Below are 13,332 nucleotides of genomic sequence, written 5' to 3'. Positions count from 1 at the left end.
CAATAAACACTGCACTTTTTTAACAACTCATGCCTTACTGATGAATTTTGTAAAGGATCTTTACCAAGAGTGAAAATGATAACTAATTTTGAAAACAGAGGTTAAAAGACTTTAAACCTGTTGATACAGGTTTTTTTTGTTTGTTTGTTGTTGTTTTTTTCTTTATTTTTATTGATTTTATACAGAGAGGAAGGGAGAGAGATAGAGAGTTAGAAACATCGATGAGAGAGAGTCATCGATCAGCTGCCTCCTGCACACCCCCCATTGGGGATATGCCCGCAACCAAGGTACATGCCCCTGACTGGAATCGAACCCGGGACCTTCAGTCCCCAAGCCGACGCTCTATCCATTGAGCCAAACCAGTCCCGGCTGTTGATACAGTTTTTTGTGAATGAGAGAAAACCCTTGCCAAACCTAAACAATTGCTCAAGCTTGCAATGTTTATTCAATTCCCTTATTTGGTGTTGGGGGCAGGGAAAAGGCAACCACAGGGTCTACTCAATCTATAAATCTGCTACTAGACATACACTGCGTGCCTTTTCATAAAGACTTTATGCGGTCCTTAAGCAGCTGGGTGGAGTGGAATATAAAACACATCTCTCAGAAGAAACTATTATTGGGTCAAAAACATGCTAATTAAATGGACATGTGCAACCATCTGTGGGACCCCCGATGGCAGAGGCTTGTCTCTAGGACACTCAGTGCTGCTGCACCTTATGTTGTCTGTATGAGTTGTATGGATGCCTGAGACACTCATTGATGATGATGTGAACAACGGTGACGGTGAACATGGTAGATCCATAAGTTATGTTTCATATTGAACAGGGATGTACAAGCATTACACATACTTAGTAGGTTTAAAGATTTCCTATGGGGTCAAGGTGCTCTAATGACAATTCTATGCAGAAAATATCAACATCACATTACACCTACTTATTTATAATGCTTGTGCAGATCAAAACAGCATTTAAATCAGGAGATGAGGTGATCCAGCGTGAGTAAGTGAGTAACCATAAATCCCAGTCCAATTCTTACAATTTGGGAAGTGCAAGAATTTACTTTTCCACTATTAAGTGAAGAAGAGAGGAACAAAGAGCCTCTAGCTTTGAAAATGGAAAATGTGGTTTGGAGTTGGTTTGATGTAGCTCTTAAGAAATGCACAAATCTTTGCCTCAAAAACTGTGCTTCACTATTTCAATGGTGATAAAATTACTTGGAAATGTCAAGATACTTGAGTTTTATCTGGTCAAGTATTCCACAGCACAGTTCTATTTCCCAGGCCTCACTCAGCTCTTCATTTCTATCACATGCTGCCCTCAGGAGTTTCCTTATTTCTGTATTTGTCCTCTTTTCAATATGACGGCATGGCACACTAAACTCTCCACTTTGGTAAGCTGAGGGAGACATAGGCTATGTCGAAAAGATAAAACAGGTCTCAAATATACTTAGAGCAAAGACCTCCTGAATCTAATGAAGGCAGAGCTGGACAGTGCTTCCGATGACTCCTGGGCTCTTTGGTAATTGATAGCCCTGATGTGGTTCACAAAGCTGATCTTGGTTGGGACGGCTACATGATTTTTCTCTCATTTTCTATACTCCATGTTGGTATTATATAATTGCCATAGATTTCCCAACCCAAATCTGGAAGTGCATAAAATCACTGCTGTGCTTTCAACAACTTTTATTATTACAGACATTTATTGCCATAGATAGTAAAACACTTCTCCAAAAACTAACCAAGATCTGAGATCACTGGGCTCTCATTCCCACACTGCCACAATCAGCTGGAGTTGAGCAAGTGCATCCAGTCCTTATGGCAAGACTCAGGTCCCCTTGTCACATTTCTATTATCTGTCTGGTCCCTGCAAGTATCTCAGTTTGCAATCTCTGTAGAATTTAGAGTAATGTCCACTGCACAAGGCCTTTAATACTCTTATGCTTTCCATATTTGTATAAATGAAACCAAACCTGGCTTTTACCAAGATATATGACTCATTTTAGGATGCCACTGGATGCATAAATGTGTGTGAGAATTAATGGGGGTAGAGCAGAGGAAAAATCAAGTTCTTGTCTTGGTTCCTTTGGTCTCATTTTTAGGCCTCAGTTTTCAGAAAGTCTACAAGTGTCTGATTTATATCATTATAAAATATAATAATAAGTTCCAGAAAAATTAAAATGCATCCTTATATGTTAATTGCATTTATCAAAGTACCAATATATGTCATATAGATAACAGAGTCCTAATATTTTGTTGAAGAGTATTCTTATATTCAAGAAGTACCATTTAAAAATTAACCATTTGCTTACCTATGTGTTTCAGTGTTTTGGCAATATTTTGCAATTTTAGCAGACTTGTTGCTGCTCAACAATATCGACAAACTCCTTTATGTTTCCCAGCATCCCTTGAGTTAGGGTGGCCACATGATTAATTCTGACCAATATGAGTGAATGTTATTTGTGTACTTTTGAGGCTAGCCTGGTTAAGTGTATATCTTCCTTCTTCTTTTCTTCCTGCTCTCTCTGCCTCATTGGCTTGCTTCAAGTAGAAGTTGGCAGGGCCTCAAGATGGAGGCACTTGGGTCTCTATAAGGGGGTTGCCTGACCCATGTCAGATTTTAATGTGAATGACAAATAAACTTCTGTTATATTAAGCCACTGTAATTTCAGGATCTATTTGTTATCACAGTGTAACTGAGCTTGTAATGTTATAACCAACACAAGATAGCAAATAAATCAGATGCCAAAGCTGATATAAAATTGCAACTGTCATCGATAATCCCCAATTTCAAATTTATGTATTTACCAAAATGCGTTAATTCATTATATCATATTACGCTTACATTAAATTTATAAATTTTAAAAAGTCCTCATTGCTGTTACTGATTATTTTTATATATTCTGTTTTAGAAATTAAGGCTCCATAAAATATTTATGTGGAATAAAAAGGATTTCATTCTGAAAGTGTTGGAAAATCACTAAAATAAGTGATATCACAAGTTCCATAATAATAAAAAGTTCTATAATAAGACTCAATAACAATAAGTTCAGTACTTCCCTTTACATAACAAAACCAAGCCACTGTATTGAACTGCAGACCAAAGGGTCCCGGGTTCGATTCTGGTCAAGGGCACATACCTCAGTTGCAAGCTCATCCCTGACTCGGCTTGTGCAGGGGCAACTAACCAGTGTGTTTCTCTCACATCTATATTTCTGTCTTTCCCTCTCTCTAAAAATCAATAGAAAAATATCCTCAGGTGAGAAGTAAAAAATAAATAAGTAAACAAACAAATACAAAAAGCTCTGCTTTTAAATACTGAAGGCAACTGCAGATCAGAAGAACCAGGACAGGCACTGGGGGAATCAGATGAAGCCCACACCAGTGAACAGTGAAGTCAGAGTGATGGCTTTGAGCCAGAAAGAGGCTGGAAACAGATGGCAGCAAAATGAAAGCATCTGATTAGGCTGGAGGTCGTAGGTGGCTGTCAACTAACAAATATAAATGAATTAGGGAGATTTTTGACATATAAGAAACAGTGTTGAGAAAAGAAAACAGTCCTGCTTAACTCTAAATAATCATTGACCATGTTGCTATGAAATTTCATGCATTTGTAAATAAATATTAAATTGAAAAAATCTATAGTGAAAAAGTAATAATTGTCTTTTAAAAAGTCTAGAGAATTGTAACAAAACATGGAGGTTAGAGTGGGGAAAGATGTTAAAGGCATCATCTTGTTGAGTAAAAATATGCAATTTGTAAAACAGTATGACTTTTAATAAGTATTACTTTTAATACTGTTCTACTTTTGTATATACAAAACATACAAATATATATGGCATAGAAAAAGCTTTGTTAGGATGCACACCAGATTTTTGAAGTGGTAACTAAGGTGACATTTGTGCACTTCTGTGTTATTTAAAATTTTTTAGAAATAAACTTCTTTTGCCCTGTCTGCTGTTGCTCAGTGGTTGGAGCCTTGCCCTCTGCACCAAAGGGTCCTAGATTCAATTCCTGGTCAGGGAACATGCCTAGGCTGCAGTGTGAGTGTGAGGCAACCAATCGACATTTCTCTCCTCTTCTCTCTCTATAGTCAATGAAAAAACACATCCTCAGGTGTGTATGTGGACTAGTGATCCCTGACTGTGGTCCATGCTTTCAGCCAGGGCTTCTGGGGCAAGGTGGCTTGAAATTACTCTGATTAAATAGTCTCATTAAAACTTAGTGGTTCACTTTAACTTTTGTGGTATTGTCTTGACAAAAAAAAAAAAAAAGTAAAAGTAAACCAGCATATCATGGGGACCACTTTTAGCTTGCAGAGTGATCCAAATGAGCAGTTAAGTGAAAATTAGAAAACAAGTTCCAGAGAATGAGACCAACAGAGTAGCATTCCTGCTTCTAACCCAGTTCAGTTTATATAACCCAAGACTGTTTCTTTCCATATGAGAAGGGACTTTCCTGCTTGAAAAAAAAAATCACCTTTTGTGAGTCTTGGAATTTACCAGTGAGGGCAAAAGCACATCTACGAGGTCAAAAGTGTCTGCCCAGCATTGCCATCAGAAATCTTGTGCACGGAACTCTATCCGGCACACTCCTAATCTTAATGTGGGTGGATGAGGGATGTACCGTGACCCAGGTATGGATTACTAGCAATAATAGTAACAACAGCAATAGCAACAAACACTTGCAGAGTTCATGCTTTGTGCCACAATGTGTTGTGCACTTTTCCTTTCCTGTATTAACTTATTACATCATCATGGCAGCCCAAAGTGGTAGGTTTACAGAGCTTACGTAAGCAAGCTCACACAGGGTAACTGGGACTCAAATCCAGTCAGTCTGACTTCCTGGTACAGTGGAACCTTGCTTTTTGAATTTAACTTGTTCCAGCAAGCTGTTCGAGAAGCAATTTGTTCAAAACTGGACCATGTTTTCCCATTAGAAAGAATGTAAATTGAACCAATCCATTCTAAACTCCCAAATGATTCCCTGTCTTAACTTTTCTTTTATATAGTACATGTCTGACATACTATTTAATCTACAAACACTTTAAAAACAGAAAGGGACATGACATGGAAATTTAACAAAAAAGAAATGAAATTGTACATTAAAAAAATATATAAAATCCTAAGCGACCATTATAACCAAAGGACCAGACCAGAACGACAAGAGCAATCGGTGGACCAGTTGCTATGATGTGCACTGATATCAGGAGGCAGATGCTCAGTGCAGGAGCTGCACCCTGATGGTGAGTGCACTCCCCCAGTTCCTCCCTCCGGATGGCCCTGATGGGGGGCCAGCTGGCCAACCTCCCATGGTTCCACCCCCAGGCTGGCCAGCTCTCCCCATACCCTTTCCCCCGTCTAGCCCCCCCTGCAGCCCCTTCCCCAGCTGGCTGGCTACCTCATCAGCCCCAATAGGGGGAGGGTGGCCAGCCCACCTCCACAGCCCCTTCCCCCGGCTGGCCAACTTCCCAGGGTTCCTCCCCACTGCCAGCCGGCCCCCTCCCCGATAGGCCCCGATCGATGGCCAGGCTGAGGGACCCCACCTGTGTATAAATTTGTGCACCAGGCCTCTAGTTGAAAAATGAAACTTTACAGACACATTAGACCTTACCTTTAATGTTGAGAGCTATTGATGACTGAACATGGAGAGGAAGGGTAGAGGGATGTTACTGTTTGGAGTGGAGTCAGGTTCTGGGGTTCTTTCTCTCTTTTGTCTCTCTGCTCCACTAAAACCTGCTTCAGACTCATTGGGCCTCTGTCTCACTAAAAACCTTCCAGTGATGTTTCTTTTTGCCTGTGTTTTAACACTGGCCTAAGTGAACCACTGCACTGTCACTGAACTAGTTTATCGCACGGTTTGCTACTTCTTTGTCAATGGATATTTCTGAATAAATACTCACAGCACAATTTCCTGACATGTTAACTAACGACTTGAGATTTAGAGGTAAATTCTCTCCTTTGTTTGTGGCCTGAGAGACTCGTGACTGATCATACAGGTATCAGCATGAAAGGGTTGTCATTTTAATTTTCTCCTTTTGGTTTTTCAGCATATTAAGATTTCTTCGATGAACAGATATTCATTTATATGTTAAATGACTCAGCCAACAAATATTGATTAACTTCTGCTATAGACCAGCCACCATATTAATATTAACACGGTAAGTGCCCAGCCTGTTTTGTCTTCCGGAGGGAAAGTATAGTATTAGTCACCAGTGACTGACATGGCGCTTAATGTGAAGGTTAAAAAGAAAAGACAATGGAATATATTTTATATAAGTGCAAGTCTACAAACACACTGATTGATATGCAAAAGTAAAAATCATTATATAATGGAGGGAGGAATTGTCTCCTTGAAAACTCTACCTTGAATATTGTTTCTATGCCCACTTTTAAAATCAGAAAGTAAAAAAAGTTTTTATTTTTTTATTTTTTATTTTTAATGTATTTTTATTGATTTTTTACAGAGAGGAAGGGAGAGAGATAGAGAGCTAGAAATGTCAATGAGAGAGAAACATCAACCAGCTGCCTCTTCCACACCCCCTACCAGGGATATGCCCGCAACCAACGTACATGCCCTTGAGCGGAATCGAACCTGGGACTGACGCTCTACCGCTGAGCCAAACCGGTTTCAGCTAAAAAAAAGTTTTTAAAAGCACCTCAGTACTTAAGAGAAACAAGAGTCTATGTGGGATAGCTTATCTGCTAGTACTGCTGGACAAATGAGGTGCTGATTAGGCATTTTCAAAATGGCAGCTAGGGCACTGCTTTCAGATTAAGTGGCAGCAAATCTTGCTAGAAACAGTCTGGCTAAATAGCTAATGTGATTAATGGAATCAAGATAGATAGTAGAGGCCATGGGGAATATTTCACAATGACAGAGAGCTCTGAATTGGATTAAATTATTGTTCTTCGATAATATGGATAACATCTTCATGTCTGGAACTTAAAATGATAGTCCTTCCATCAGATCCTAGCAGTTTTACATACAGTGGTGGGAAGCTATGAAGGAAGAACAGAAACCGGGAAAAACCACATAGGTAATGCTGGCACCATCCCTAGCCTCACTCCAATCCATTTTCCACACCAAGGCCAGTGTTTTATACAATAGATATGGTTATGTTACTCCTAGGCTGAAAATCCTTCAATGGCTCCCCACTGCTTTAGTTCCCAAATGTTTTCCTTTCACGGCCCACAGCCTATGGATCGTCTGACTCCTGTCTCTCCATTCTCCATGGACTTCAGCCATGCTTTCTTCAGATCCTTAGATTCCTTCTTGCTCCCTCCAAGAGCTGTCTCTCCCCTCCCTGCCACCTGTCAGATGGCAGCTTACCCAACTCTTCCTTAGAGAGGCCCTCCTAGACACTTCCAACGAGGTCAGTCTCCGGGTATGTGCTCTCTCCTAGCATCAAGCTTTTTTCCTTTAGCCCTATTACAATCTTATGGTTAAATATCCATTTGTGTGATTGCTTTATTCTGACTGTCTCTTATTCAAACTACAAGCTCCCTGGGGCAGAAACCACATTTATTTATCGTGCTCCCCACTGTACCTCAATTTTCTATGTAAGACACACAAGCTCTAACGTGATTGGGTCACTGCATATACCTCCAACTCCAGCTCTGCCTCCTTTCCTTCTTCATTCCAAATACACCAATGTTCTTTTAGTTTCTGGAACTTCGAGGGTTTCCTCCCACATTAGGGCCTTTGCACTTTCAGAAACTTTAGGTCAACAATTACAAAATGAACAAACCAGTGGTCACAAGTGACCATACAGTAAAAACTATGCAGCATTCAAAAAGGAACAGATATCCTAGTTGGTTTGGCTCAGTGGATAGAGTGTCGACCTGCAGACTGAAGAGTCCCAGGTTTGATTCTGGTCAAGGGCACACGTCCGGGTTGCGGGTCAGTCCCCAGTGAGAAGTGTGCAGGAGGCAACCAGTCATTCTCTCTCATCATTGATGTTTCTGTTTCTCTCTTCCTTACTCTCTGAAATCAATAAAAATATTTTTTTTGGGAAAAAAAGGAACAGGTGACTGCTACATGCAGCAACATGGATGGCCTCACAGGCAAAATGTTGACCAAAACAAGCTAGACACAAAAGAGCACACACTGCACAAAACCAGTTATATAAAACTGGCAAAACTAACATATGGTTACAGAGGTCAGAATGGTGGCTACTTCTAGGAGGACGGATGACAGGATGTGCAGGGAGCTGCTGGTAGTATCCCATATACACCCAGGTGCATATAAGTGAAAAGTTCATTAGGTCACAGACTTATCACTTATGCACTTTACTCTATGTAAGTGGTACTTCAATGAAAAAAAAACACACAAAACAGGTACTCCACTGCTGAAAGGCCTGCAATGGCTCTATCACAGTCCACAGGATCAAGTCTCAATTTCTCAAGTATGACTACAAAGCGTTTTGTAACCTAGCCCCTCCGGACTCCCTCATCTCAGCCCCTAGTGCCCACACTTGTACATTAGGCTCCGGGCTCTTGGTTCTCTAGACACGCCATTCCCTTATTGACCTCCATGCCTTTGCATCTGCTCCTCCCTCTGCCTGGAGAGGAGTGAGCCTGCTGACTGCCTGACACCTCTCTTCCCCAGGGCATGCTCCCTTTTGCCCCTTGAAGACCCCCTGGCCTCTCTGGGGCAGAGTCAGGAACATCTTCTTCTTGGTCCCCCATGTATTTTCCATCTCTTCTATCATTTATGACAAGTATTACTGTTTTAGTTGACTCTTTACATGTCTGCCATGAAGGCTCCTCAATGGCAAGAATCATGTATTCATCAGCTCTGTATCCTTAGCTCCTAGCATGGTACCTAGCACACAGAAAGTGCTTGATAAATATTTGCTGAGCTTGAATTAAAAAATACACAGGAAAACATATAATAAGAGGATATCTTAACCAGTGTTTAGTTTAAAGAAACTAAAACCTTTTAGAGTATAAGAAGCCAGGGATGCAGTAAAGAATCAAAACGAATAGCTTAGTATTCAAAATAAAAGTTAAAAAAAAAAACTTCAACTTTAACGAGATAAATTTCACAGATTAAGGGGAGAGAAGTGGCAATGACAATAATTTGGAGTTTGTGTTTGTGGGTTGCAGGGCATGAGTTAGATCAGGATTTTCAGAGTAATAGCAGTAATAAGAGCTGATTGCAATATCTAACATTCATTGAATGCTTACTATCTACTAGGCAATTTGCATCCATTATCTGATTTAATCTTCAAAGCAATCTCTTGAAGGTCTGCTATTAATTTCTGTTTTACTTAGTAGGAAACTGGGGCTCCGAGAGGGTAAGTAGCTTGCTGGAGGTCACTCAGACAGGATGCGGAGGGTTCAGACTCTAATCCAGGCCTGGGGGACTCCAGATTGTGAGGCTCAGAAGCCCATATGGTAGGGTGAGAGGCAGAAGAGTGACACAGCCTCTCTCCCCTTGTCCACTTGTAGCATTTAAACGTCCACAGCTGGAGACTTACCCTTGGGACGGAATGGCTGGGAGTCCCAGAGGTATGGAAAGTAGCCTAAAAATAGGCCCGTTATAAAGCCACATGTGAAGCTGCCTGGCGAATTCCTATAAGGTATTCATCTCAGTACCAGCTAGGATAAAACAGAACCACCCTAGAGGAACCCACAAGAAGACAGATCTGAAGAAATGGCTACCAACGGTCACATTCCAAAAAGAAAAAAAAAGGAGTAGAGAAAAAAGAAAACACCAGGACTCCCCAGAATCGTATGACGAACTCATGGGTCCTGCAACAACCCACAACGAACATTATACTACACGCCCTGGCGAGCTGAATGCCACCTGGTTTATTTTGGGCAAACCTTGGACACAGTATAGTTAGCGTGGCTTCCCAGGGTTCTGGGTATTGGAACATGTGCCCATTTGCTTGGCCTCTCTCCCACTGGCTGCAGTGAAAATGCCCTCTCTGGCCACAGCAGACCACCGTCAGACTCTTGGAGACTCTTTCTGTGGTTCCCTCCTAGTCCCAGTACTTAACCGAAAAGGAAGGGTAATAAGAGTGCCCCAAATGAGCATGTGTATCCCTGGCATCTTTACCAAATTATGTTGCCAGATTTTTTTTAATATAGGTTATTCCTCAAGGTACCTTCCAAAACCAACATTTCTAAGGTGTTCTGCTACCCTATAATAGAGCCTGAACATTTTTTTTTTTAGGTCATAGAGGAAGGCAAACAGACACATTTTTTATACCGACAGGCCCAGAAAAATAACAATGCATGGCCTGTATTACACAATGGGGCCTTGTGCTTGCACAGCTAAGCTGCATTCAAATACAGCCAGTGGACCTAGAGTAAATCAATTTAATGACCTCAGGTGACGACGCAAGGGATGTCCATTCTTCCAGCAAATCCCCGCCACTCAGCCTCGGCCACAGTGCAGCTTTATCAACATCTCTGAAATGTTCATGTGAGCTGTATAGCTTGGCCTCTAAGAAATGACAGCTCCTGGACATGAGGAAAAGGAACAGATTTCACAGGAAAGTGCTGTTTTTGTTTTACCCAGAATAAAGGGGTTTACAGCTAATATTTTTTTCTAAATATTATTCAATTAAATTGCAGAATCAAACGTGAAATACAATTTGAACAATAACAAGTAGTGTGAACTCTCGTGACTCCCTCCTAGAGACAGGATTTTCCGTAATATATTGTGTGTTTCTAATTGTTCAGCATCTCTAGTAGAGGACCACTTTCAGCCACTAATCACTCATGTTTCTAGACTTGCCTCCATCTCCTTCAGGTTTGGATTCGAGTGTATTTTGGAACACAGGGATGAAAGGTGAAGACTATGGGTACAGAGCCGGGATACTGAAAGATGGAGAAGGAAGGGAATTAATGAGGACATGAAAGGAGACTCTGGGGAAAGAAGGAAAGTGAGGTAGAGCTGATAAAGACAAAAATATCCGGCACCTGGAGTTCTCTCATTAAGGCACGGAGAAGGTATGTGCCATTCCAGGCTGGGAGGGAGGGCAGCGAGAGGCCTCTCATTAGTGTTCCAATGCGATGGGCATAAGAATGAAGTCACAGATACCTCGTGCAGTGTTAGCAGCCCCAAAGTCAAGTTATCAACACGAGCATTGAACAGCTGAAGGCATCAGTGACTAACAGACACTTGACTCCAGCTTACAGAGTGAAGACAGCTGAGGGCAGAAAGCACTCAGCTCTGTCAGTATAAGCCATTGGAGCAAGAGAACCTCCCACCATCCTCAGCGCTCACTTCCCAGCACACCCGATGTTAGGAGATACAATCTGATTTTTAAGAGGCATTTGAATTTATTACCAACTTAGTTCATTACACATCTGATTACAAGTATGATTAATTTTAACTATCTACTTTAAATAACAATGCTAAGACAGAGAGATGGTCATTTTAGTATTCCATGCTATTAAATAGATTATTTAAATAATATAAGTCCTATTTTATTTATAGGTAATATAAAACTTTGTTTCTATGTAACTGTGTGAGGGGCAGAACAGGAGATTCATTTATCTTTAAAAAGATCTGAATGAATGTTATATTTAGTAAAACAAAAATGATACATGTTTTCTTTCTTTTTTTCTTTTTTAAATATATTTTATTGATTTTTTACAGAGAGGAAGAGAGAGGGATAGAGAGTTAGAAACACCGATGACAGAGAATCATCGATCAGCTGCCTCTTGCACACCCCCTACTGGGGATGTGCCCGCAACCAAGGTACATGCCCTTGACCGGAATCGAACCTGGGACCTTTCAGTTTGCAGGCTGACGCTCTACCACAGAGCCAAACCCGTTTCAGCATAATACACATTTTCAATATACAAGTCAGTCAGTCAACTACAAAGATAGTTGACTGTATCTTTGGTTCAAATATACATAATGTCCAAGGGAAATGGCTATTTTGAATGTATGCAGAATTTCAGGACACAGTCCATAGAGCAGTGGACTGGCTGTACAATGGAGTCACCTGAAAAGCTTTAAAAATTGTTATTCTCAGGCCACACCTCTGGCCAATGACATCAGAATCTCTGGAGGCGGGATCAGGCACCAACAGTTTGAAAACTCCTCAAGTGATTCTAATTTGCAGTCTTAAGTTCAAAACGATTATCAAAAAGGAAAGCAACATGCTGCTCTTAACTGAGTCTTTTGGCTTGGATCTTTGTCCAATTAGGTCAGAATGCTGAAAAACGAGGGCCCCAGCTAATTTCACTTCCTCTATGAAAGAGACTGTGCTCTGGATTATTTCAAAGTTATCCCAGGACTGTTGGGGAGGGCCTATGGGCCAGCCTCTGATCCACGAAGGGCTTCAAAATCTAGATATGTGGCATGATATATTATTTGTCTTTTTCATTCTCATTCTCTCATGAGTAAGCAGTGGCTACCTGACATGTGATGAGAATCCACCTGTCTTCTATTGAGCGAGACATTAAAGAAATACGCAAATCTTTCAAACAATGTCACTCACTACACATGTAACTTCTGTGGAACGGCTGGCTATTTCTTATAAAGATATGTTACCATGTTAATATGTAATGGATTATTATCATGTTTAATTTGTAATAGATAAACAGTTAGAGATACATGAATTGATGAACAAAGCCCTTTGGGATTTCGCAATTATTTTTAAGACTGTAAAAGAGGTCCTAAATACCATCATGTTCAAAAACTGCTGCTTTACTGGGTCAAAGCACCTACAGAGAGCTGTGGATTCTGAATTTATCTTGTAATTATTTTGAGAGTAGCAAAAATACATTGCATTATATTTTTAATGAAAATAATTGACCAAATGCCTTTATATAAATAGTTTTATATAGTAAAACTAGAGGCCCAATGCACAAAGAATTGTGCAAGAATGGGCCTTCCTTCCCCTGGCTGTCAGCACCGCCTTCACTCCAGCCGGAGCTGCCTTCCATGCTATTATAAATATTAAATTGTAGAATCAAACGTGAAATACAATTTGAACAATAACAAGTAGTGTGAACTCTCGTGACTCCCTCCTAGAGACAGGATTTTCCATAATATATTGTGTGTTTCTAATTGTTCAGCATCTCTAGTAGAGGACCACTTTCAGCCACTAATCACTCATGTTTCTAGACTTGCCTCCATCTCCTTCAGGTTTGGATTCGAGTGCATTTTGGAACACAGGGATGAAAGGTAAAGAAGCAGGGATATGGGTACAGAGCAGGGATACGGAAAGGTGGAGAAGGGAATTAATGAGGACATGAAGCAGCTGGGGCAGTGCAGAGGCCTGGAGCGGCTGGGGCAGTGCGGAATGGCTGCGCGGTTGTCATGAGGGCAATGTCCTGCCCTGCCCTCCCTCTCCCTCCCCACTG

The 13,332-nt window shown here is 40.9% G+C and overlaps 1 protein-coding gene across 2 annotated transcripts in view; it reads right to left on the bottom strand.

Moving 5' to 3' along the window:
* Positions 1 to 13,332, bottom strand: part of SCFD2 (sec1 family domain containing 2) — a 318,795-nt gene that overhangs the window by 137,993 nt on the left and 167,470 nt on the right. The window contains exon 6 of one of the 2 annotated variants that reach the window (XM_084899937.1): positions 3,010 to 3,486. The exons of the other annotated variant lie outside the window; for it this stretch is intronic. Coding sequence (XP_084756063.1) covers positions 3,458 to 3,486 — 29 coding nt within the window. The 3' untranslated portion in view covers positions 3,010 to 3,457. Of the gene's footprint in view, positions 1 to 3,009; positions 3,487 to 13,332 lie in introns of those variants that run through there. 2 annotated transcript variants of the gene reach the window in all.

The sequence above is a fragment of the Pipistrellus hanaki genome, assembly GCF_964339955.1.
Source record: "Pipistrellus hanaki genome assembly, chromosome: 1".
In the NCBI taxonomy this organism is placed as follows: Eukaryota; Metazoa; Chordata; class Mammalia; order Chiroptera; family Vespertilionidae; genus Pipistrellus; species Pipistrellus hanaki.
This window is presented reverse-complemented; position numbering and strand designations above follow the sequence as displayed.